Here is a 22,352-nt window from a genome sequence, read left to right on the forward strand (position 1 = left end):
ACACACACACACACACACACACACACACACACACACACACCTCTAGATAGATGTAGCAAATACCCATTTTTACAAGTTTTAAGAGTCGTCTTACCTCTGTCATTAGCCATTGTTTCTGCTTGAGTCCAATGTCTAAGTGCTGTGTTTCATCCAAAATCTCTTCCAGAGTTAAGGGATGCGTATCTCCTCGCTGATGTCGTGTCTGTAGAGGAAAGTTTTATATGTAAACTGATATAAACTGATCTTTTCAGGAATATACAACATGTAATATCTGAGGCAGTATGACTACCAGGATCAACAACATGAAATCATACAAAACCAGATTGGTAAAAAGTCAAACGATAAACTAACAAGGAAAAACATCAGTTTTCCAACTTTAAGCCAGGTATGGGAGTACACACCTGTAACCGCAGTATGTGGGATGCTTAGGCAAGAGAGTCCTAAGTTGAAGACCAGCCTAGGCGAAATGATGACTTCAAGTCTAGCCTAATCTACATAAAAGTTCAAAACTGATAGAGGGTACATAACAAGATGAAGATGTATTGATCTGGAAGAGGAGGATGACAGCAAAAACAGACTTTCCTTTTTTTTTTTTTTTTGGATCTTTTTTTCGGAGCTGGGGACCAAACCCCGGGCCTTGCGCTTCCTAGGTAAGCGCTCTACCACTGAGCTAAATCCCCAGCCCCAAAAACAGACTTTCCTAGTTATTGCAAATCAATTAAACAAAACTTGCAGGAAACCATAGATAACAGAAAAAGAAATTCAAATGTCCTTAAACATAAACAGACAACTCGCCAAGATGCTTCTCACGATCAGATAGAAAACTATGAATGTCTGATGCGTCATAGGAAATAGGCTTTCTCACTGACTATCACAATATAAAGTACCTCGACCCTTACAGGAAACAAAATGCACTCTTAACAGCATGACCATTGGTGAGGACTAATTTAGCTACAGCACAATAAATGCTATATAGTTGTTTTCTTTTAAACAGGAAGTTGTCTGTGTGGCCATTTCACTATTGGACCATAGTCGTACGCTCATGCTTCAAGAAAAGGTCACCTCTAGTGTCCTCCACTGTGGTAAAAGGGATGGGCTGGACACAAACAATGAGATCACCGATGGCAACTTCCGTAAGTAGATCCAAAAGCTGATCAGGGATAGACTGTACACACACACACACACACACACACACATATATATTGCCAACTTATGAATGCCAAAGGTGGTAACCCAGAGGTGGGGGATGTGGCTCCTGAACGGGCCTCTCAGAAGACAGTGAGATTCTAAGATTAATCCAGTCACCGCGCTGTGCACCTGGATGTTAAGGGAAATGTGTTCTAAAGTAAGTGGCTTCTCATGGGACACATCCATCTAAAAGGTGAACAAGATACCACAGGGATAAGACAGCAGGATTAAGGACTGAGAATGACTTGTGTCTCAATCTTTTCATATTATTCTATATTTTATATTTATTCTGTATTTTCAAAGGTCTTATACCTGTCTTTTCTGTGTACATTTTAGTATGGTGTGTGTGTGTGTGTGGGTGTGTGCGCGCGTGCGGGCGCGCGGGCGCGCGGGCGCGCCCCTGCGTGGCTCACACATGCACGCACATATCTGCTAGCACTTTCTCTGAGGTTCTCACTTCTTGCTGTAAAATCACTGTGTTGATTTGAATAGTCAGGACCCCGAAGACTCATGTGTTTGAATGTTTGGCCCATGGGGAATGGCACTATTTGGAGGTGTGGCCTTGGAAGGAAGTGTGTCACTGGAGGGGAGGGGGAGGGGGAGGACTTTTCTCAAAGTCTCCTATGCTTAAACTCTGTCCACTACGGAACTCATCTTCTCTCTTGCCTTCTGGATCAAGATGGGATTAAGATGTAGAACTCTTGGCTCCTTCAGTACCGTATCTGCCTGGATGCATGATAATGAACTGACCTCTGACACTGTAAATCAATTAAATGTTTGCCTTTATAAGAGTAGCACTGATTATGGTGTCTCTTGAAGCAATGAACTACAACAATCCCTGCATCTACCTCGGTTGCCCTATAACTCTCCTTGAACTTTCCATAGTTTTTAGTGAGCAACTAAAGAGGTCTACTGCAAGTATTTGTGATGTTATATTTACCTATTTTGCTTTTGAAGTTCCTTTTATAGATCCTCTAAAAGGAGAGAAACAGGACAACTGACAAACCTTGCCAGTTTACAAGTTACTTTCTATTAGATATGCACACTTGCCCTTTAAAAACAGGCCTTAGGAGAAAGGAGGGAGAAAGGAAGAAGGGATACAGCCCGCTTCCACTCACAATTTGCAAGGGTTTTGCTTAAATTCAGGCACATTCAATCTTTTGACACTATGACACAGTTGTCATCTACAAAGTCCATACACCAGACCTTGCAACAAAGATAAAATAACAAAAAACTGTTTAAAAAGAAAATCTAATATAGCTCAGTGAGCAGAGTGCCTGCCCAGCACACATACAGCCTAACTAGGCATGGCACCACACCCATAACCCTAGCACTGGGAGCTCAGGGAGCTGGGGACAGGAGGGTCAAAGCCATCCTCTAGACAGTGAACTGAGGCCAGCCTAAAGTGGTGCTCAGTAATAAAAGATGATTGCTTAGCATGCACAAAACCCAGAGTTTGATCACCAACACTGTCCTCCCATGCCTCCACACAGACACAGGGCACTTTGGCCCTACCTACAACACTCCAAATTCTCATATACTTTGTAAAACTGATCGGCTCCCCTTTTAAACAACTTCTCCTCTTCTAATCCTAACGTACTTCAACTCCATTCAGTATTATCCAAGAGTGCACTGTTCTCAGGAAAGTGTGAGATAAAAAACAAAGAGAATAACACCCCCAATCCAAATATTTAAATCTAAGTAATTTTCTTCAGGACTCCCAAAGTTCATTCCTTAACTATTAATTTTGGGGAAAAATGTATATTTAAAGAGCTAAAGCGGGGCTGGGGATTTAGCTCAGTGGTAGAGCGCTTACCTAGGAAGCGCAAGGCCCTGGGTTCGGTCCCCAGCTCCAAAAAAAAGAACCAAAAAAAAAAAAAAAAAAAAAAAGAGCTAAAGCAGTATCTACTGGGAAGCCATTTCCTTTAAGTAACAAAAATATTTACTAGGACTACCAAGCTGTTCTAATTATGCTACGTAAAAACCCATTAAGTGGTATATACCTTTAATCCCAGAGGCAGAAGATCTCTGTGAGTTCCAGGCCATCCAGAACAACATGGTAAGACCATGTCTTTAAAAATTAAAAATAGGGGTTGGGGATTTAGCTCAGTGGTAGAGCGCTTGCCTAGGAAGCGCAAGGCCCTGGGTTCGATCCCCAGCTCTGAAAAAAAGAACCAAAAAATAAAAAATAAAAATAGAAAAATAGAAAATGGGGGGGAGGAAGGCTGGAAAGATGGCTCCGTGGTTAAGAACAATCACATGGTGGCTCACAACCATCTGTAATGGGATTGGATGCCCTCTTCTGCTGTGTCTGAAGACAGCTACAGTATACTCATATAAATAAAATAAATTTTAAAAAAAGGGGGGGCGGGGGGGTTTAAGGTGTTTGCTGCCTAACCTGATGGCCTTAAGAGTTTCATTTCTGAGGCTGGAGTGATGGCTCAGCAGTTACGAGCACCAACTGTTCTTCCAGAGGTCCTGAGTTCAATTCCCAGCATCCACATGGTGGCTCACAACCATCTGTAACGGAATCTGATGCCCTCTGGTGTGTCTGAAGACAGCTATAGTGTACTCATATAAATAAAAAAAAAAAATTTTTTTTTTAAAAAGTTTGATCTTTAGAACTTAGTGTGTAAGGAGAAGACCAACTCAGGGCTGGGGATTTAGCTCAGTGGTAGAGCTTGTCCTAGCAAGCGCAAGGCCCTGAGTTCGGTCCCCAGCTCCAAAAAAAAAGGAAAGAGAAAAAAAAAAAAAAAGAAACCAACTCATTAAGAGTTGTCCTCTGACCTCCACAAGGACTGGCCTTGAAACTTGTGAATGACTGTCCTTCATCCCCTTCCCATATAAGGGATTACAAGGCTATGTCACACACAAGGCTTGTTCTGGTTTTGTCCTGCAGTGCTAGGGAGAGTACCAAGGATGGTTGCACCCTATCACTGAGCTATACAGCCCAAGGCCCACCTTTCTGACTCATTTTCTGAAGACTAATAAAGTAAGTAGTTGACAGGTAGATAACACATCCTTTGACAAGTTAGGTAGTTTTCACTGTTCTATTTTCTTTTTTTTTTTTTTCTTCCTTTTCTTTTTTTTTGGAGCTGGGGACCGAACCCAGGGTCTTGCGATTCCTAGGCAAGCACTGTACCACTGAGCTAAATCCCCAGCCCCCCTGTTCTATTTTCAACAAAACTACATATCACATGACAGATGCGTGAGGATAAGTGGACTGTGTTTGTCACAAAGCTTCCATTAGAACTGAGCTTTAGGAGCACTCACTTCTCGGCACTTAAACTGCGAATCTAAAAGCAGCAGCACATTTAGTGCCAAATTCTACTTTACCCCATCAATCACTAACAAGCATCCCAGACACAGAAAGAAGAGGATTATTCTCATTTCCTTGCAGGATTACTGGTATATACAAAGCAAACTCAATCAGTCTATCCTAATCAACTCTTTATCAATAACTGCAAAGCAGCTCAAATCAAAAGCTTTGTGATCACAATAAATAGGCTAACTTTATTTGTATATTACAAAGGAAAGTAAAATTAGGAGTTAAGAAGATTGTAAACCACTGTTGATTTCCTTCAACTGATCGACAGCATCCGGAAGGATGGTCTTTCTTATTATTCCACTATCAGCAGTAGATTATAATAACTGTTCAACACATAGGGCAATAGATGAAAGGAATGAACAGTCAAAATGTACTATCATCAAATACTGAGAAATATAAACTAAAATGTTTCTATTACCAAGCAAGTACAAACTACAAAATTCAGAGACAGTCAGATATACCCAGCCTCTAATTCTTTTGCATCAACACTTTCTTTTAAAGATTTATTTATTATATGTAAGTACACTGTAGCTGTCTTCAGACACAACAGAAGAGGGCATCAGATCTCATTACAGATGGTTGTGAGCCACCATGTGGTTGCTGGGAACTGAACTCAGGACCTCTGGAAGAGCAGTTGGTGCTCTTAACCTCGGAATCATCTCTCCAGCCCGCATCATTGCTTTCTAAGATGAGAGTGACTCTCTAACTTTCTTCTCCAAGCAGAGAGCAGTGGCCATCATCTGCTTCAAGGATGACTCAGAGGCCATCATCTGGCTCAGGAGACTGGAGGCGATGCCATGGGGCCCCCTCCATCCTACTGCTCGGGCGCACTCCTCTTAAGCCAGAGGGCAAGCTTGAGCTGTGCACCGGACTCCGATGTCAACCAGTTTTAGTTGAGTGCATTACTGGAGTGAGTGCCAGTTTAACAGAGGACAAAAGGCTGTAAGCATTACATCCGTCAGGGCTTTCCTGAGTATACGCAGATACTTCAAGTATACAAACATAATAAGCCTCGCAGACTATAAAATGCATAATTTAATAACTCCTGGCATCTTTACATAAATATCTAAGTTCTGAAAGCCAAATCTAATTCCCCTTTAGTCAAAAAAAAAAAAAAAAAAAAAGGATTTTTGTTATTTAAGTACTTACTTTCATATAATTCACAATCTTAGCAAGAACACCGAACTTATATCCAGAGCTTCCAGACAGAGCTTTCAAGTTAAATGATCCATTGTTATGATCTGGAAATGAAGTTCAAATGAATTACTGTAACATTTTCATATATGTTATGATTTAAGCAGTAAAAATAAATATTCTTTGAATTTTTTTTCATCTACTGAAGTCTATCCTATCATGTTTTGGCAAAATTCACAAGATTCATACATGTACATTGAATCATCAATTCCCACCACACATTTACCCTTCTTTAGTGAGAGGGTCTCACTGTAATATAGGTTAGTCTTGAACTCGCCATCCCCCACCTCAGTTCAAAAGTGTTGGGATTATAAGATTATACCATATCCTGGGCTAAAGTAATTTAAAAGCATTAAAGTATAGTTTGGAAAGGAAAGTGCTGGAAACCGAATTTAGGGATGTGTGAGGATTAGACACTAACAATGAGCTGCAGCACTAGCCCAAACAATACTCTTTTGTTGCTGTTTGTTTCAATACGAGACCACTCTAGTCTCCAACTCATAAAGATCCACCTGCCTCAGCCTCCTCACTACAATAAATGCTCTGTGCCACCACACCCAAAACAAAACACAATCCTAAGTACTTCTGCCTCATTCCACTCTTACCTTAAACTTGATTAGAGTCCTCAAATAATAGACAAGAGAACGTTATAAACACAGGAAATGAGTGATGGCCACACTGTTATCTATCCCCCCATAACTTCCTCTTCATCTGTCTCCCTTCTTGACCCTCTACTCTCAGAAATCCTTATGTACTGTTTCAAAATATCTACCAATCTGTTGCCTCCTTCCAGATAGATCTTTAATGCCATCACAGTATCACAAATGCATTTGAGCCACAGCCAGAGAAGTTAAAAAATTCATTATAAATTCAAGAAAAGCATTTCTGAAGCACACATTCTATTAGCAAGATATTAGATCAGATATACACTTCCCACACGGATCACCCACAAAGAGAGTGGTTAAAGAAGAGAAGAGGAGGAAGCTATTTCTGGCATCAGCTCAGTAATAACTATTTAAACAAAAGATTGCATTAGAACAACCACAGTCAAATACAACAATTGTCAGAGATCCAAAACAAGTTTCTAGATGTAATACTCCTTTGAAATTAGTGAAAAGTCTTTATTGCATGTTTTCTTTCCTTTAATAAAATACAATGTCCTTTGAAATTTTCCCTTAGAAATAGCCTATAATTTCGAAAAAAAAGTACCTCAATTGGCACATTAAAGTATACTATGTTCCCAAACCAGCAACATTATAAATGCCTTAATGCCAGCACTTGGGAGGCAGAGGCAGAAGATCTTTGAGTCTGGTCTACAAATGGAGGTCAGGGTAACCAAGGCTCTAGTACACAGAGAAATCTTGTTTCAAAATAGGAAGGAGGGAGGGAGGGAGGGAGGGAGGGAGGGAGGGAGGGAGGGAGGGAGGGAGGGAGGGGAAAAGAAAAGAATACCTTACTGATAAGCTGATAAACCTTTACATACACTGTTTCAAAATCCAGAGGTAGTGGCATCTCTGAACTCAGAACTTGGTAGGCTGAGGCAGGAGAATCACAAAAGAGGAAGTATGGAGGGTCAGAAAGGGGAAAGGAGAGAAGAAAAATGATGTAATTATATTAGCTCAAAAGAAAAAAAAATACAAAACCAAACCAAAACAGAAGTGTTCGCTGTTCTTCTAGAGGCCATGAATTCAATCCTCTACACTCACTTCTGGCAGCTCACAACTACTTGTAACTCTAGCTCCAGGGAATCGAATGTCCTTTTCTGGACTCCAAGGACATACACACATGTGGCACACACTCATACAGATACATACAAAATTACATAAATATTTTTCTAAATGTTTAAGGTCATGCTTTGCTCCATAGCAACTCCAGGGCTAGCCTGGGCTATAAAAGATGCTGTCTCAAAAATAATAATACATTTGTTTCAGTTATGAAATACTAACTAAATGGTTATTTTCCAAAACGTTTAAAGGTTTTTAATAATAGTAACTTTTATTGAACCTAATATCTGCCAAGTATCACACTAAGTGATTTCACACTTAATCCTTATGCATAAATCTATTTAAAAGGTTTTATTGTCCTCTTTTATGTATTTAGAGTGGGGGGGGGATGGGGGAGGTTGGTCTTCCTCACTGCTTCTCCACCTTTTTTTATTTTTAATTTTTATCTTATGTGTATGGGTGCTTTGCCTATAACCCTTTGAATTCCCTGGTGCTCCCAAAGGCCAGAATAGGAAGGGCATCAGATGGCCTGGAACTGGAGTTACAGACAGTTGTGAGCACCCATGTGTGCTCTGGTAATCAAACCAAGGTCCCCTGGAAGAGCAGCCAGTGTTCTTATCACTAAGCCAGCTCTCCTGCCCCTATATTTTTCCAAGCAGGGTCTCTCACGGAGCCTAAAGCTCACCAACTGGCCAGTAAGCCCCAGTAATCTTCCTTTACCACCTCCTCAGTACTGGGATGCCAGGATCTTTCATATGGATGCTGGGAATCTGAACTTAGAAGATGCTCTTGCTTGTACAATAAGCACTTTAACAACTCAGCCACCTCCCCAGCTCTAATTGTTCTGTTTTAAACATAAAACTTCTCTTGCTTGCTCTTTGTTCTTCTCTGTTCTTGTCCCTTTCCCCCTTCCCACCACATGCCCATGGCTGGCCTCCTTTCCTCTCCTTCTCTCATTAAACCTCTCCACATGAAAAAAAAAAAAAAAACATAAAAATTATGAGAGTTGTAACAAGGCACAGATTTAAATGAAGCTGTAACCCTGTACTATTATTGCCCTACTTAAGATCTACCAAATTCCCTCTACACATTATTATCCCATCTAACATAGGCCATTTTGTCAGAACATAGACATCCATAATAAATGCACATTAGCCTAGGACCTCATGAATACTAGGCAAATATTCTACCACTGAGCTTAACCCCAGCCCTATTTTTACTTTTTGAGACACTCTCATTAACTAACTTAGACTGGTGTTGGGGAAATGGCTCAGTGGTTAGAATACTAGCTGCTTCTGCAGGGTTCATTCCTAACACCCACACAGAGGGTCACAACTACCTATAACTCCAGTTCCAGGGGATCTGACACCTGCCTCCAGTCTCTATGGGCACACATGAGTGCACAGTCATGCATGCAGACAAAATACCCATAGACATAAAATAATAAGTATTTTAAAAGTTACTTAGATTGATCTTAAACTTGTGATCCTGCTTCAGACTCCTGAGTAGCTGGATGATCGACCCATACCATTTTAATTAGTATTATTAAGTTTACCTTACAATACTATATCTTTACATATAATTTATGGATAATATATGATATATAATGACATATATGTATATGTTCCACTGATTGACTTTTGGTGGGGTTTTGTTGTTTGTTGGAGACAGGATCTCAGTATGTATTCTGGAACTCACTATGCAGACCAGGCCAGCTTCTGCCTCTCAAGTGCGGGGAATAAAAAGGGTGCACCAACATGCACAGCTCTTGCATTTTAAGAGTTACTCCTTTCATTAAAAGTAAATCTTGATTCTGCTATGATTAGGCCAAACTCTTTTCACCATAACTAAAAATGATGAACAGCCCATTGAATTAGACCCCATTAAAAACATAAAAGCTATCTATCTCTTACAATTTTGAAAAAAAAAATTACCTACCTAAATTAACTCTACTATATCTTTAAAAACTAAAATATTTGTTCTTTTCCCTCAAAATTTCTCCCAAATACAAGTGCTGTGTCCATAACTCCAGAAGACTTGAGAACATATTGAGGAAAAGTTTTAACTTTAAACTTACTTATGAGATTTTATGCACATTTCCTGCTAACATTTTACCAAAGTGGTTAACCTGAGCAGCTGTTTCCTAGGTAACTACCTCTGGAGACTGTGTTCTAGCACTGCACTGTTCAGAGGGATGTTACATTTTATAGGAGGAGAAAAAAAAAACATAAGAATCAGTAATATGTTCCCATGTGAAAAATTAGCTTAAAGACAAAAAAAATTAAAAGAAAGGGGTGGCAGGTGATAGCCCAGACAGCCCTATTCAAGTTTATGAATGATCTACTCCTCAGGACGGTAGGACTTAATGCAAATGAGCACAAAGGAAACTGTCAGCTGCATTATGCGTCGGACCAATAGAAGCACAGCTCCATCTTGGCTGTGCACTAGACTGCATTACAGACGGTACCATCGCCTCAGCAGCATCTTTCCAGACAAGAGGTAGGTTTATTTGATCCTTTTTATTCAGCAGTCTATACCCTTATGAAGCAGTAGGAAAATATTTTACCACAAAAGCCAGAAAGCATTATGCCTGCTAAAGACGTAAAACTGTACTGACCCATTATTTGGTAAGATTCTGTCATGAAAATGACGACCGCCTTGTGCTATTTGATAAGCATCCTTACCATCTGTGCCCTAATGGAAAATTCATTACATTTCCTACTAATCTGATCTCTACCCAGACCGTAAGTAAGACAAAAGCATTTGATGTTTAACCTGAGTCTCGCTAATTTCATTTTCTCAAAGCAGATTTATTTCAGTAGCTTGGTCTGTCTTAACAAAGGATGTTCTCAAAGGAAAACATCTAAAATAATAGCAGAAAGCCTTTGGCTAAAGCTTTCTGATTGTATGTACAAATCATGCTAGCTGGTAAAGAGCAGTTACAAGAAAGTTTGTATTTCAACGAATAAGATAATTCAAATTATTTATATTTTACTTTGAGTACTAATGTAGAGAATGCCAAGAAAATGCCAGTTAAATTTGTATATAAAAATTCTTTAACATATATCATTATGTGAGTTGTATTATATTGTAAACAGAGATAACTTACAAAGCATCGGATTTTCCTAACATCTTAATTAAAATAATTCCTCACAGTAAAATCTCACCATACAATATAAGCCATGTTATTACACAGCAATCTTTTAAAATATCCTTAAAGTACAAGCCACACAAAAAATTAAAGTAATTAGGTACTGATACATCCGAATTCAGTCTGATAAAGTACATCTTAAAATGAAGTATGTCCTCAGTAGCACTGGCTACAGTAGAAGAGTGATTCTACGAAGTGGAATTACTTTCCCAGCTCATAAGCGTCCAAATGTCTGAACTGCATGTGAAGATGAAACCCTACTCAGTGGGTGCCGCTCTACATGCACTTAACACTCTGCTTACCCAGCTGCCCTTTACCTGGATGCTAAGGGCATTTACTCCTAGGGTTTTCTTTTCTTTTTAACTTCTGCTTTTCATAATTTCTATTCCTTCTGTTTCTTAGCATTCAGGTTAAACAGACAGATTATCTCTTGAGAAACTCAAAGGTTGCTGTAACAAGACACTAGATCTCAAGTTCAGCACAGCAGGTTAATTACCTAGAAACCATTCTGCTTACCATAAGATATGGGAACCAGGTAATATAAAAATAACTGTCAATTAACAGTTTTAAAATTTCTTTTTTTTTCTTTTTTCTTTTTTTCTTTTTTTTTTTTTCGGAGCTGGGGACCGAACCCAGGGCCTTGCGCTTGTTAGGCAAGCGCTCTAACCACTGAGCTAAATCCCCAACCCCCGCTTTAAAATTTCAAACTGATCTACTATTAGCATAAATGGAGGTCTGTTACTGCTCACCAAATCATCTTTCAAGTATCCCCTATCTCAGAATCTCAGAACCTAACTGAATAAGTGGCTCTATATTTAAAGGCTATTATAATTAACTGATCATATTTCAAAGTGGTGTGCTTCAAAGTGCCAGAGAATTAAGTTTACCAGTTTTCATGTAACTAGAGCTAACTCATAATTTCTAATCTGGTGATCCAAGGTCACAAGACCTAGCCCCATAAATATTCCACTGGAGCCTTTTGAAAAGGGTGAAAAACAGGTATGAGGAATATAGAAAAAAAATAAAACAAAACTAGAAATTATATGATTTTCTTTCAAGCTTCCCATCCCTATAATAAAATTATAAAGGGGGATCCACAAATGTATTTCTAATCATTTTCTCCCAGTTTTTATAATGTGCTTAAAGCATTTCCTTTATAAAAATTTAATTTTAATTTGAAAAACGTAGTCCAGAATAGGACACCTTCATGGTGTACTTCTTTCAGGTGCTTAAGTACACCATTGCCATAAAATGTAGTCTTTACCTTGAGTCTGACACACAGCAGGACTACTAAGCTCTTCTGTACTTTGAAGGACTGCACATTTAACTGCAGGGGCAGTGACACCTACTACCCAGGCCTTACGTGTTTCAGGTGTCCAGCAGTTAACTAAAGCAACACTGTTTTGACCTCCTCATCAGCTTCAGCACTGTCGGAAGTGGCGAAGTGTGTAACATACGCCTCGCCTTGGAACGGCACCCCAGTCACTGCTCTTCACCACGACCACAGTAACTTTTACTAAGGAAGGATTTAGTAGAAGGCTGGCTTACAGTTTCAGTGGGCTAGTCCACCATCATCATGGTGGGAACATGGCAGCATACAGGCAGGTACTGGGGCAGTAACTGACAGCTACATCCTGATCCACAGGAAAAAAGCCTAGGCCTGGTATGTGCTTTTGAAACCTCAAAGCTACCTCCAGTGACAGACTTCCTCCAACAAGGCCACACCTCCTAATCCTAATCATGGCACTCCCCGGTGACTGAAGAGTTGAATATATAAGCCTATGAGGAACCATTCTTATTCAAACTACCACTCATATGAAGTCCTTCCTAAACTGCTCAGACACTTTCGGCAGAGCACATAAATACCTTTGGCAAACATACTGTTACTCCATGGTCATCGTGAACCATTATATGAATTTTCACGTGTAAGTTGGTATATAAGACAGTGGCAGAGTGTTCTCCTAGCACACATAGTTTCTGAAATCTGAGTCTTCCTATATCTATCACTATTACCTCTGCTCTTCAAAAAGAATCTGAAAACTCATTTATGTTAACATAAAAGCAACTGTGGCAATATGTGGTCTCCTTGCAAAAATATTCACACTATACTAGTGTCCTAAACCTTAAAGGTGCTTCAAAAGCCAATTATCTTAAAGTCACATGGGAAGTATGCACATACATGTGCCTTTATTGAAACACACACACACACACACACACACACACACACACACACCCCTAGATTTTGTCTCTCTGTAACCAGGTTTCCAAGTACTTGTACATTTGTATCTGTGTTGTTTAGACTCAGAAGAGGCATCACTTAACACTGCATTATGGCAGTGGTACCAGCAACTGCTGTCATTTTTCCATAAGAATGCATTCCACAGGTCTATATCAGATGAGGTCCTAGAACTAAAGGGGGAAATGGACCTACATCCCCAGATGCTGTCTCCAGTTGATTGCCACTTGCAGATAAAAATTACTTTTCTCTAGGGGAAATCTCACTGGGAAAACAAGCCACTCTTAAGGGCAGGATGAGGCTTGCTCAGCTGTTGATGGCCAACAGCAAATGAACTCAGTGGCCTACCTGGAGGGTCTTTGGGCCACAGTGAACTCATGGCTTCTATCATTATGTTTTATGAGACCCCTGTATGTATAAATGGGTGTTTCTCTTTTGCTTTGGTTTGGCTTTTTTATACTGTTGATTTGTTTTTGTTTTATTTTTATTATCATTCTTTTTTTTTTTTTTTATCATTCTTTAGATGCCTATTTGTTTTCTAAGGAGAGACAGGAGTGGATCCTGATGGGAGGGTATTGAAGAAGAACTGAGAGGCATATGAGGTTGGGAAACTATAATCAGAATATTATATGGAAAAATCTATTTTAATTTAAAAAAAAAAGAATGTACTCTCAAGAGAACAGTCCAAGGACAAGGTAATTTTGAAATCCTCCATCTAGAGACATAGCTTGAAAATAATGAAATGTACCATGAAGTGACATACCTAACAGAAGTAATTCAATCACATGCACCCATTAAATCTGTTGCCTCTCACTGAAGAATGAAGAATGACAATGCACATGAAACAGAGTCTCAAATGCAAACAAAACAGGTATTTAAGCCTTTACTTCTGGCTTCAGATAATCTAACCTTCAAAATATAGGAAGCAAGCAAGAGGCTAACCAGAGAGATAGGACTTTGTAAAAACAAACGATTTAGAACAGAAACTAAAACCTTATAAAACATAACTTTATAAAATTATAAAATTCTGTTTACGAGGAAAACAAAGAAATTTAACCAATATGAACTCACAGTCTGGGTGTGGAAACACTCTGCTTGTATTTAGAACAGTCTTCATCTTTTACAAATAAGTACTGAAAGCCAGGCGGGAGTGGTGCATACCTTTAATCCCAGCACGCCAAGAAGCAGAGGGAGGTAGATCTCTAAGTTCAAGGCCAGCCTAGTCTACAGAGCAGGTTCCAACACAGTCTGGATTGCACGAAACAAAAAAACAAACAAACAAACAAACAAACAAACAAAAATCCTGCCTCAAAAAAAAAAAAAAAAAAAGGCAACCAAACAAAGAAGAAGTGCTGAATTATTTCTGGATAAAATGGTGTTGCTTTCCAATGAGGCATGTGACAGGCGCATGCAGGTGAACTCAGAATGCCCAACTACTGATAACGACAGAGCATGAACACATGGGCTCCTTACAGGCTCTTTGCTTTTTTTAGACAAAGGTCTCACTATAAAGCTCAGACTCATCTGGAGCTCCTACTGTAGCCTAGGCTGGCCGCAAACTCATGTTCTTCCTGCTTCTGTCTCCCAGTGCCTAGACCACAGGCACCTACCGCAATGCCATGGGTATTATATTCTTTATGTACTAGGTTGACATTTTCTTTACATCCACATAAAAACATACACATAAGACATCTCTACCAGTTAGAAAATTGTAGATTCAGTACACACAGTGGATAAGACATTTGTTGTCAATATACATGAAACTGTTTACGAGAATGTAGTGAAGTAGAGAAAATATTACTGGCAAATTAAATAAATTAAATTGTGATTTTATTCCTTTTCTTTTTTTTTTTTTTTTTTTTGGTTCTTTTTTTCGGAGCTGGGGACCGAACCCAGGGCCTTGCGCTTCCTAGGTAAGCGCTCTACCACTGAGCTAAATCCCCAGCCCCTTCCTTTTCTTTAACTGTATAGGCATTAATGACTGTTTTCAAAAAGACTTAAAATGTTTTTTAAAAATCAAGATAATAGGGGTTGGGGATTTATCTCAGTGGTAGAGTGCTTGCCTAGGAAGCGCAAGGCCCTGGGTTCGGTCCCCAGCTCCGAAAAAAAAAAAAAAAATCAAGATAATAAACTGGGCAGTGGTAGTACCCAGCTTTAGTCTGAGGGAGGCAGAGGAAGGCAGATCTCTGTCAGTTTGAGGCCAAGCAGCCTTGTCTACAGATCAAGTTCCAGGACAACCAAGGTTACACAGAAAAACCTTATTTAAAGAGAGAAAAAAAAAAAAATCAAGATAGTGGTGGCATATAACCTTAATCTTAGCCCTTTGAAAACAGAAGCAGGTGGATCTCTGTTGAGTTCAAGGCCAGCCTGGTCTACAGAGTAAGTTCCAGGATAGCTAGGGATACTTAAAGAAACATTGTCTCAAGAGAATTGAATTAAAAACAAAACAAAACAAACAAAAAATATCAAGATAGTGGTGGCATGTGTCTTTAAACTGAGGACTTGAGAAGCAGACAGATGAGTTTCTGAAAGTCAGCCAAGGCTACACAATAAGACCCCATCTCAAAAAACGAAAAAAGAAAAAAAAAACCTATAGATTTTCTGTTACAGCAAATTTTCAATCTTCACACTCTCATGTAAGATATAACAAGTCAACAAAATCAAAAAATACTGAAATCAGCAAGAATAGTAATGCACTTTTTTGATTGTTTGTATATGCTCGGCCCAGGGAGTGGCAGGATTAGAAGACATGGCATTATTGGAGTAGGTATGTCACTGTGGGCCTGGGTGTAAGACCCTCCCTCACCCTAGCTGCCTGGAAGCCAGTCTTCCACTAGCAGCCTTCAGATGAAGATGTAGAACTCTCAACTCTTCCTGCACCATGCCTGCCTGGATGTTTCCATGCTCCTGCCTTGATGATAATGGACTGAACCTCTGAACCTGTAAGCCAGCCCCAATTAAATGTTGTCCTTGGTCATGGTGTCTGTTCACAGCAGTAAAACCCTAACTAAGACAACTATTACAATCCAAGCACTAAGAAGGCAAAGAAAAAAAAAGATCCAAAGTTCAAAGTCAGCCTCATCTACATACCAAACTTAAGACCATGATGAGTTTATCATTTAAAAACAAAAACAAAACACCAAAAATAAATTCCAAGGAAGTAGCCCGGTGGTGTAAAAACAGAAATTTAACTCAGTAGCTTTCTTCATGAAATAATCGACACTTCTTAAAGGATTAAATTTGTCTACTTTTTTAAAATTACATTTTATCGGGCTGGGGATTTAGCTCAGTGGTAGAGCGCTTACCTAGGAAGCGCAAGGCCCTGGGTTCAGTCCCCAGCTCCGAAAAAAAGAACCAAAAAAAAAAAAAAATTACATTTTATCCATGGGAAAAGACCATTGTACACGCCACAGAATGCAAACAGAGGTCAGAGAGAAACTTGCAAGTCACCACGTAGATCTCAGAGATCAAATTCAACTCATTAGGCTTAGCTGCCGCCGTCTTTACCTCCTGCGCCATCTTGCCAGCCCTAAGCTTACCCATTTTAAATATCACTGGCCGCTTATGTTTATGAAATATTTAAGACTATTATTGACATAGCTAATACTACCAACAGTATCATGACTTCATAGTCAACTTATCTAAAACTTTATTTTATCCTCATTCTGAAAACTGACAGTATTTGGCTTTTCTTTTTCTGTTATTTTATATCAGCTACCATTTGTAGATTCAAATCAAAGCTAACAGAAGTGGCAATAAGAGACAGAAACACCTTAACCAAAGAAGGTAAGAAGGACCTAAAGGGGATGACAAGACTTCCCATGGCCTTAGACCATTGCTCACTGACCACTGCTGTAGCCAAGCTTCAAGTTGGTAGGTGCTCCCCTTTATTAGCTGTAATTTCCACAAGCAAATCTTTTTTCTTTCTGTGTGTGGATGAATCCCAGACACAAATATTATATAAGTGAAATGCATATAATTAACTAATTGGTATAAATACACACAAAAAAATTATATTAATTCCATTATTAATTCTGTTAGTAAATCCACAGTGTCTACATAAATTTACTAAGGAATTTTAGTGCTGAGATCTGAATGCACAATCTGTAGTTTGGTTATATATATATTCATTTTCTTCCTTTGTGTAGATTCCAAACAGCAGTACAAGAAGTGGAGTCTCAAGGATGGCCTCCAGCCACTGGAATGAAACCACAACCTCTGTTTACCAGTACCTTGGGTTTCAAGTGCAAAAGATTTACCCTTTCCATGATAACTGGAACACTGCCTGCTTTGTCATCCTGCTTCTGTTCATATTTACTGTGGTGTCCTTGGTTGTGCTGGCTTTCCTTTATGAGGTACTTGACTGCTGCTGCTGTGCAAAGAACAAAACTGTGAAGGACTTGAAAAGCGAGCCGAATCCTCTTAGAAGTATGATGGACAACATCAGAAAACGTGACAGTGAGGTGGTCTAGCCTTCCACAGAAGATAAACAAAAGCTTTAAGAACAGCCGTCCGCCTCTTCTGAGGAAAATGAAACTTTCCTGAGGCCAACCTTTATTACAAAATTGATCTGACTTTGAATGGCTAAAAGAATTCTAGTAGAAAAGAAAACATGTGAAATGTGCACTCTCGTGTATGTATCCTCATTAAATATGCAGTTCATAGTGTGAACTTACCAGTCTACTTAATACAGCATCTCAAAAACTAGATGAACATCCCCAGCACATTAAGCAGCAATATTCCAGTTTCCAGGCAAACTATAAGAAATAAGCACAGCTGACTGCTAAAATAAGTCATTCTGTACAAGGTCACGCAGATTAAAAAGTAGTATTTAGGTAGCAAAATCCTACTGTTAAAAGGTGCCTCTAGGGGTTGGGGATTTAGCTCAGTGGTAGAGCATTGCCTAGCAAGCGCAAGGCCCTGGGTTCGGTCCTCAGCTCCAAAAAAAAAAAAAAAAAGTGCCTCTAAACCCAGAATAAAGCATGTCCATCCAGAATTCCTTGATTACAGTACAAGGAAGGGATGAGACAGTCTTGATCTATAGCCCAGGCTAACCTCAATCTTGCAGCAACTATACTGCCCCAACCTCCAAAGTGACAGGATTATAGGCATGTGGCACCATGGCATAAAGTCCCTATTGATTTAAAACCCAGTACTTTAAAACTGACTGAAGACAATGTATTTTTAATGACTTGCCTTCCACACACATTAGTGTTAATATGAATGTATCTCAAATGATCAGGAAGGTCACCAAGTATGGTTCCCACAAACTCACTTGTTTTTGGTCTAGAAGCCGAGGTTACTTCCAAACTGAAACATACTACTACACCTGTAAATTACATTTCTCTAAAGTATTCTTTTATCTTTACTTCTCTTACCCACTCTATCAAGATCTAATGATACTCAATGTACAAAAAACTAAGAAAAGTGAAAAGCTTTTGTTAGAGCTGACAGAGTTTTGGAGGCTTGGGTTTGGTTTGGGATTTATTTTACTTTTTGTCTTCATTTTTCCAGACAGGGTTTCTCTGTTTAGCATTGGCTATTCTGGAACTCACTCTGTAGACCAAGCTGGCCTCAAACTCACTGAGACCCACCGTCCTCTGACTCCCAAGTGCTGGGATAAAAGGCATGTGCCACCATTACCCAGCAAGATTGGTTGTGTGTGTGTATTTTTATGTATAGGAATGTTTTGTTGCATGAACAGAAGAGGACTTCGGATCCTATGGAACTACAATTATATAGGTGTTTGTGAGCCTCCATATGGGGCTTGGAATTGACTCACGACTTCTAGAAGAGAAGCCAGTGCTCTGAACACTGAGCCATCTCTCCATTCCCCCAGGATTTATGACAATTTTATTTTACTTATTTTGAGGTGCAGCCCAAGCTAGCCTCCACTCCCCAATTACAGGGATTACAGGTTTACACTACCACACCTGTCTCTAAGAAAAATATTAAAGACATTAGACACCTACTAAGAATGGTGGCCGTCTGGGGATTAGAAGGTAATTTCATAGGTAAAGAATTTGCCATACAGTGAGGATCTAAATCCAGACTCCCAAACCCACATAAAGACAGTGGTCAAGGCTATAACCCAGCACTCATAAGCAAGAGACAAGATAACCTCCCCAAGTTTATGCCAGGTAGCTGGGAAGAGACCCTGTTTCAAGATGAAAGGAAAGGAAAACACAGTTGTCTTCTGGCCTCTACTTTGCATGTTACAAGTGAGCACACATTTCTTAAAAAAAAACAATGTAGTAGTTTTAGGCCACATGTGGTGGCACATGCCTGTAATCCCAACACCCATGAAGTAGAGGCAGGAAGACTGCCATAAGACCAAGGTGGCCAGACCCTGCCTCAAAAAGGAAGGAAGGGAGGAGGGAAGGAAGGGAGGGAGAGGGGAAGGAAGTGAGGGAGTGGAGGAAAAGAGAAAAAAGAAATAGAACTCACTCTCTCTCTCCTCGTCTCCCCCCACACCCCCACACCCCCCACACCCCCACCCCACCTCCGTCTCTCTAGACAAAGTTTCTCTGTGTAGCCCTGGCTGTCCTGGAATTCACTCTGTAGACCAGGCTGGCCTCGAACTCAGATGTGCCCAGCCTCTGTCTCCCAAGTATTAGAGGGACTAAAGGTGTGCTCCACTACCACCCAGCTTTCTTTTCTTGTTATTTTATGAGTATGAACCTGGTTTATGTGCACTATATGCATGTGTGCCTACTGCCCACTACGGCCAAAAGAGGGCATCAGATGCCCTAGAACTGGAGTGGAGACCTAAACTTCCACGAATAGTGCAAGGTGGAGAGCCCAGTTCCTCTTCAAGAACACAAGTGCTCTTCACAGCTCAGCCACCGTCTCATCCCATTGTGCTTCTTGTTACCCCAGTGGCACACAGATAAACGCATTTTACCTTCTTATAGTTTTGCTATCACCTACGAGGAAATCTAAAAAGACCAGTACATTACCTTTAGGCCATAAATAACAGCTACTAATTTATTCCAGGAAATTATCTCAGAATAAATAATCTATACATGTCTGAAAAAATCGTCATGATGAAATCCGTTATTTTACATGCTATTTTTAAAAACTACATTAGAAGCTGGAAAGATGGCTCGGTGGTTAAGAATACTTGTTGCTCTTCTAAAAAAGCCAGGTCAATTCCCAACCACACGGCAGCTCTTTGTCCTGCTCTGTCCATCCTGGGCTACGAGTCATCTCTTTCCAGTGTATCCACTCTGAATATACTACACATGTGTTAGTTATGAAGTGATTGTCTAGGTTGTCAGATGTACTACCAAGGCAGTTTTTGTGTTCAAGCAACCCTTCTATAGTGGCCTAAGACCATGCAGGAATAATAGCATCTTGAATCAGAGTAAAAGTACAATTAGATAGTCTAAGAGAGACCAGGTCAACTTGTTTTAATTCTTAGTAGTTCTACTTTATTAGTAGTTATTTTGATTCTTTTATTGTATCCAATTTACAAGTTAAGTGTATAAAAATGTGCATATGAAAACCAAAATCCATATATGGCTCAGTACTACTCAGTTTCAGACATCTAGACTCTTGGAATGCATTCCCAAGAATAAGGGGATTATGTAATATATAATATATAATATATAATACAACTTTTAGGTGAAAACCTTAAAAAAGAAGTTGTATTTTTGTTTGTCTTTATTTATAAATAGTAGATTATATGCAAAAATATACAATATTCTGGGGGTTAAAAATACACACTGCAACCAAAGGGCTCTGGGAACTCTTTGCTATTACATGTGTTCCAGGTAAAATAGGTGTGCATATAAGTACATATACTGACATTAGGCCCTAAGATCACAGTTCTGTGATCCAAATTCATAAGCCAATTGCACATTCACTTCTAAAGTCTTTGCCTCCTATTACTAACTAGCTCTATGGTGAAAAAATTTTATTCCCAGTAGAAAACTAGAGACAAAAACAAATCAACTAAGCAGAAGCTGCACATGAACATGCCTGTAACCCCAGCACTTGAAAGGCTGAGACAGAAAGACCATCCATTAGTTCAAGACCAACTAGGGCTACACAGAGAGGCCAACCTGGACTACACAGAACGACTGTCTCTTAAAAGAATAAGGCTAGAGAAATAGCTCCACAGTTAAGAGCACCAGCTACTCTTCCGTTTCCGGAGAGCCGGGTCCAATTCCCAGAGTCTATACAGTAGCTCAGAACTGTCCGTAACTCCAGTTCCAGGGGATCGATACCTTACAGACAGACTCATATATGCACACAGAACACCAATGCGCCTCAAATAAATCATTAAAAAATAATTTTTAAAAATGCTGAATATGTGGAACTGTTGAACCCTCTGTTGATTTTATAGATTTGTGCCACCACACCTAGGTTATAAAATGCAAAGATAAAATTCAGGACATCAAACATGCTAGGCAAGCACTCCACCAACTGAGACGTGTCTCCTCCAAGAAGAGTGAAATATGTCTAAAGGATAAGAAGAGATCACACAAGGATCACAAAACCACACTGGCACGTAGGATCAATATATTAAAAAAAAAAAAAAAAACTGGCTGCTCAGTGGTTAAGAATATTTGCTGTTGGGCTGGGGATTTAGCTCAGTGGTAGAGCGCTTACCTAGGAAGCGCAAGGCCCTGGGTTCAGTCCCCAGCTCCGAAAAAAAGAACCAAAAAAAAAAAAAAAAAGAATATTTGCTGTTCTTGCAGAAGTCCTGAGTTTGGGCTCCAGTACCCACAACAGCTCAGTCATCTCTAACTCAATTCCAGAGGATTCAACATCCTCTTCTGGTCTCTAAAAGTACCAGGCACACATGAAGTACACATACATACATGCAGGTAAATACTCATAAAAATAAGGACCTAAAAATTAAAGAAGAAAAATAAAAACACTATGAAGCCCATAACTCATGCCTATAACCTCAGCATTGGAGGATGAGGCAGGAGAATTGCCATAAGTTTGATGTCAACATGGACTGTACAATGAACTACATATAAATCAGTCTGGAATACAAAATAAGAGACTGTCTCAAAAAAATAAATCAAATAAAAACACACAATGATACTCCTACAGTAATATTCACTCACGTCCACTAAGAACTGCTATAAACGAAGAGACAAGAAAAAAATAAGTATTGGTAAGGATGAGAAATTACTAGACCTTCCTTCGTCACTGGTGAAAAGGTAAAACAATCTACTTACTATGATGGCCAATTTTGATTGTCAACTTGACACATCTGGGAAGAGGGACCCTTAATCAAAGAACTGCCTCCATCAAGACTGGCTCTGTACACAGCACATCTGTGGGGCACCATCTTGAGTGCTAACTCTCTCACTGATGTGGACAGTGACATCCCTGGGCTAGTGTTCCTGAGCTGTTCCTGAAGGCTGACTAAGGTTAAAGAGATGGCAGCTCAGTGGTTAAGAACACAGGCTATGGGGCTGGGGATTTAGCTCAGTGGTAGAGCACTTGCCTAGGAAGCTCAAGGCCTTGGGTTCGGTCCCCAGCTCCGAAAAAAAGAACCAAAAAAAAAAA

General features: G+C 39.6%; 2 protein-coding genes across 9 annotated transcripts in view; one reads left to right on the forward strand and one right to left on the reverse strand.

The window, feature by feature from the left end:
• Nucleotides 1–22,352, reverse strand: part of Gtf2e2 (general transcription factor IIE subunit 2) — a 50,178-nt gene that overhangs the window by 22,569 nt on the left and 5,257 nt on the right. For 4 of the 5 annotated variants that reach the window (XM_006253230.5, NM_001107318.2, XM_039094546.2 and 1 more), the window contains 2 exon segments: nucleotides 5,666–5,757; nucleotides 95–202 (listed from right to left, as the gene is read on the reverse strand). In XM_006253230.5, the coding sequence (XP_006253292.1) occupies nucleotides 95–202; nucleotides 5,666–5,757 (200 nt within the window). 5 annotated transcript variants of the gene reach the window in all.
• Nucleotides 9,801–17,492, forward strand: Smim18 (small integral membrane protein 18). 4 transcript variants are annotated; one of them, XM_063274971.1, is made up of 3 exons: nucleotides 9,801–9,933; nucleotides 16,536–16,694; nucleotides 16,970–17,492. In XM_063274971.1, the coding sequence occupies exon 3, from the start codon at nucleotides 17,006–17,008 to the stop codon at nucleotides 17,291–17,293; it is 288 nt and encodes a 95-aa protein (XP_063131041.1). In that variant the 5' UTR covers nucleotides 9,801–9,933; nucleotides 16,536–16,694; nucleotides 16,970–17,005; the 3' UTR covers nucleotides 17,294–17,492. The 4 variants fall into 4 exon arrangements, with proteins under 4 accessions (XP_063131041.1, XP_038951016.1, NP_001386327.1 ...); NM_001399398.1 differs by having other exon boundaries at nucleotides 9,881–9,933; nucleotides 16,536–16,607; XM_039095086.2 differs by lacking the exon at nucleotides 9,801–9,933 and adding an exon at nucleotides 9,982–11,120 and having other exon boundaries at nucleotides 16,536–16,607.

This window comes from Rattus norvegicus, chromosome 16 (genome assembly GCF_036323735.1).
Source record: "Rattus norvegicus strain BN/NHsdMcwi chromosome 16, GRCr8, whole genome shotgun sequence".
NCBI classification, from domain to species: domain Eukaryota; kingdom Metazoa; phylum Chordata; class Mammalia; order Rodentia; family Muridae; genus Rattus; species Rattus norvegicus.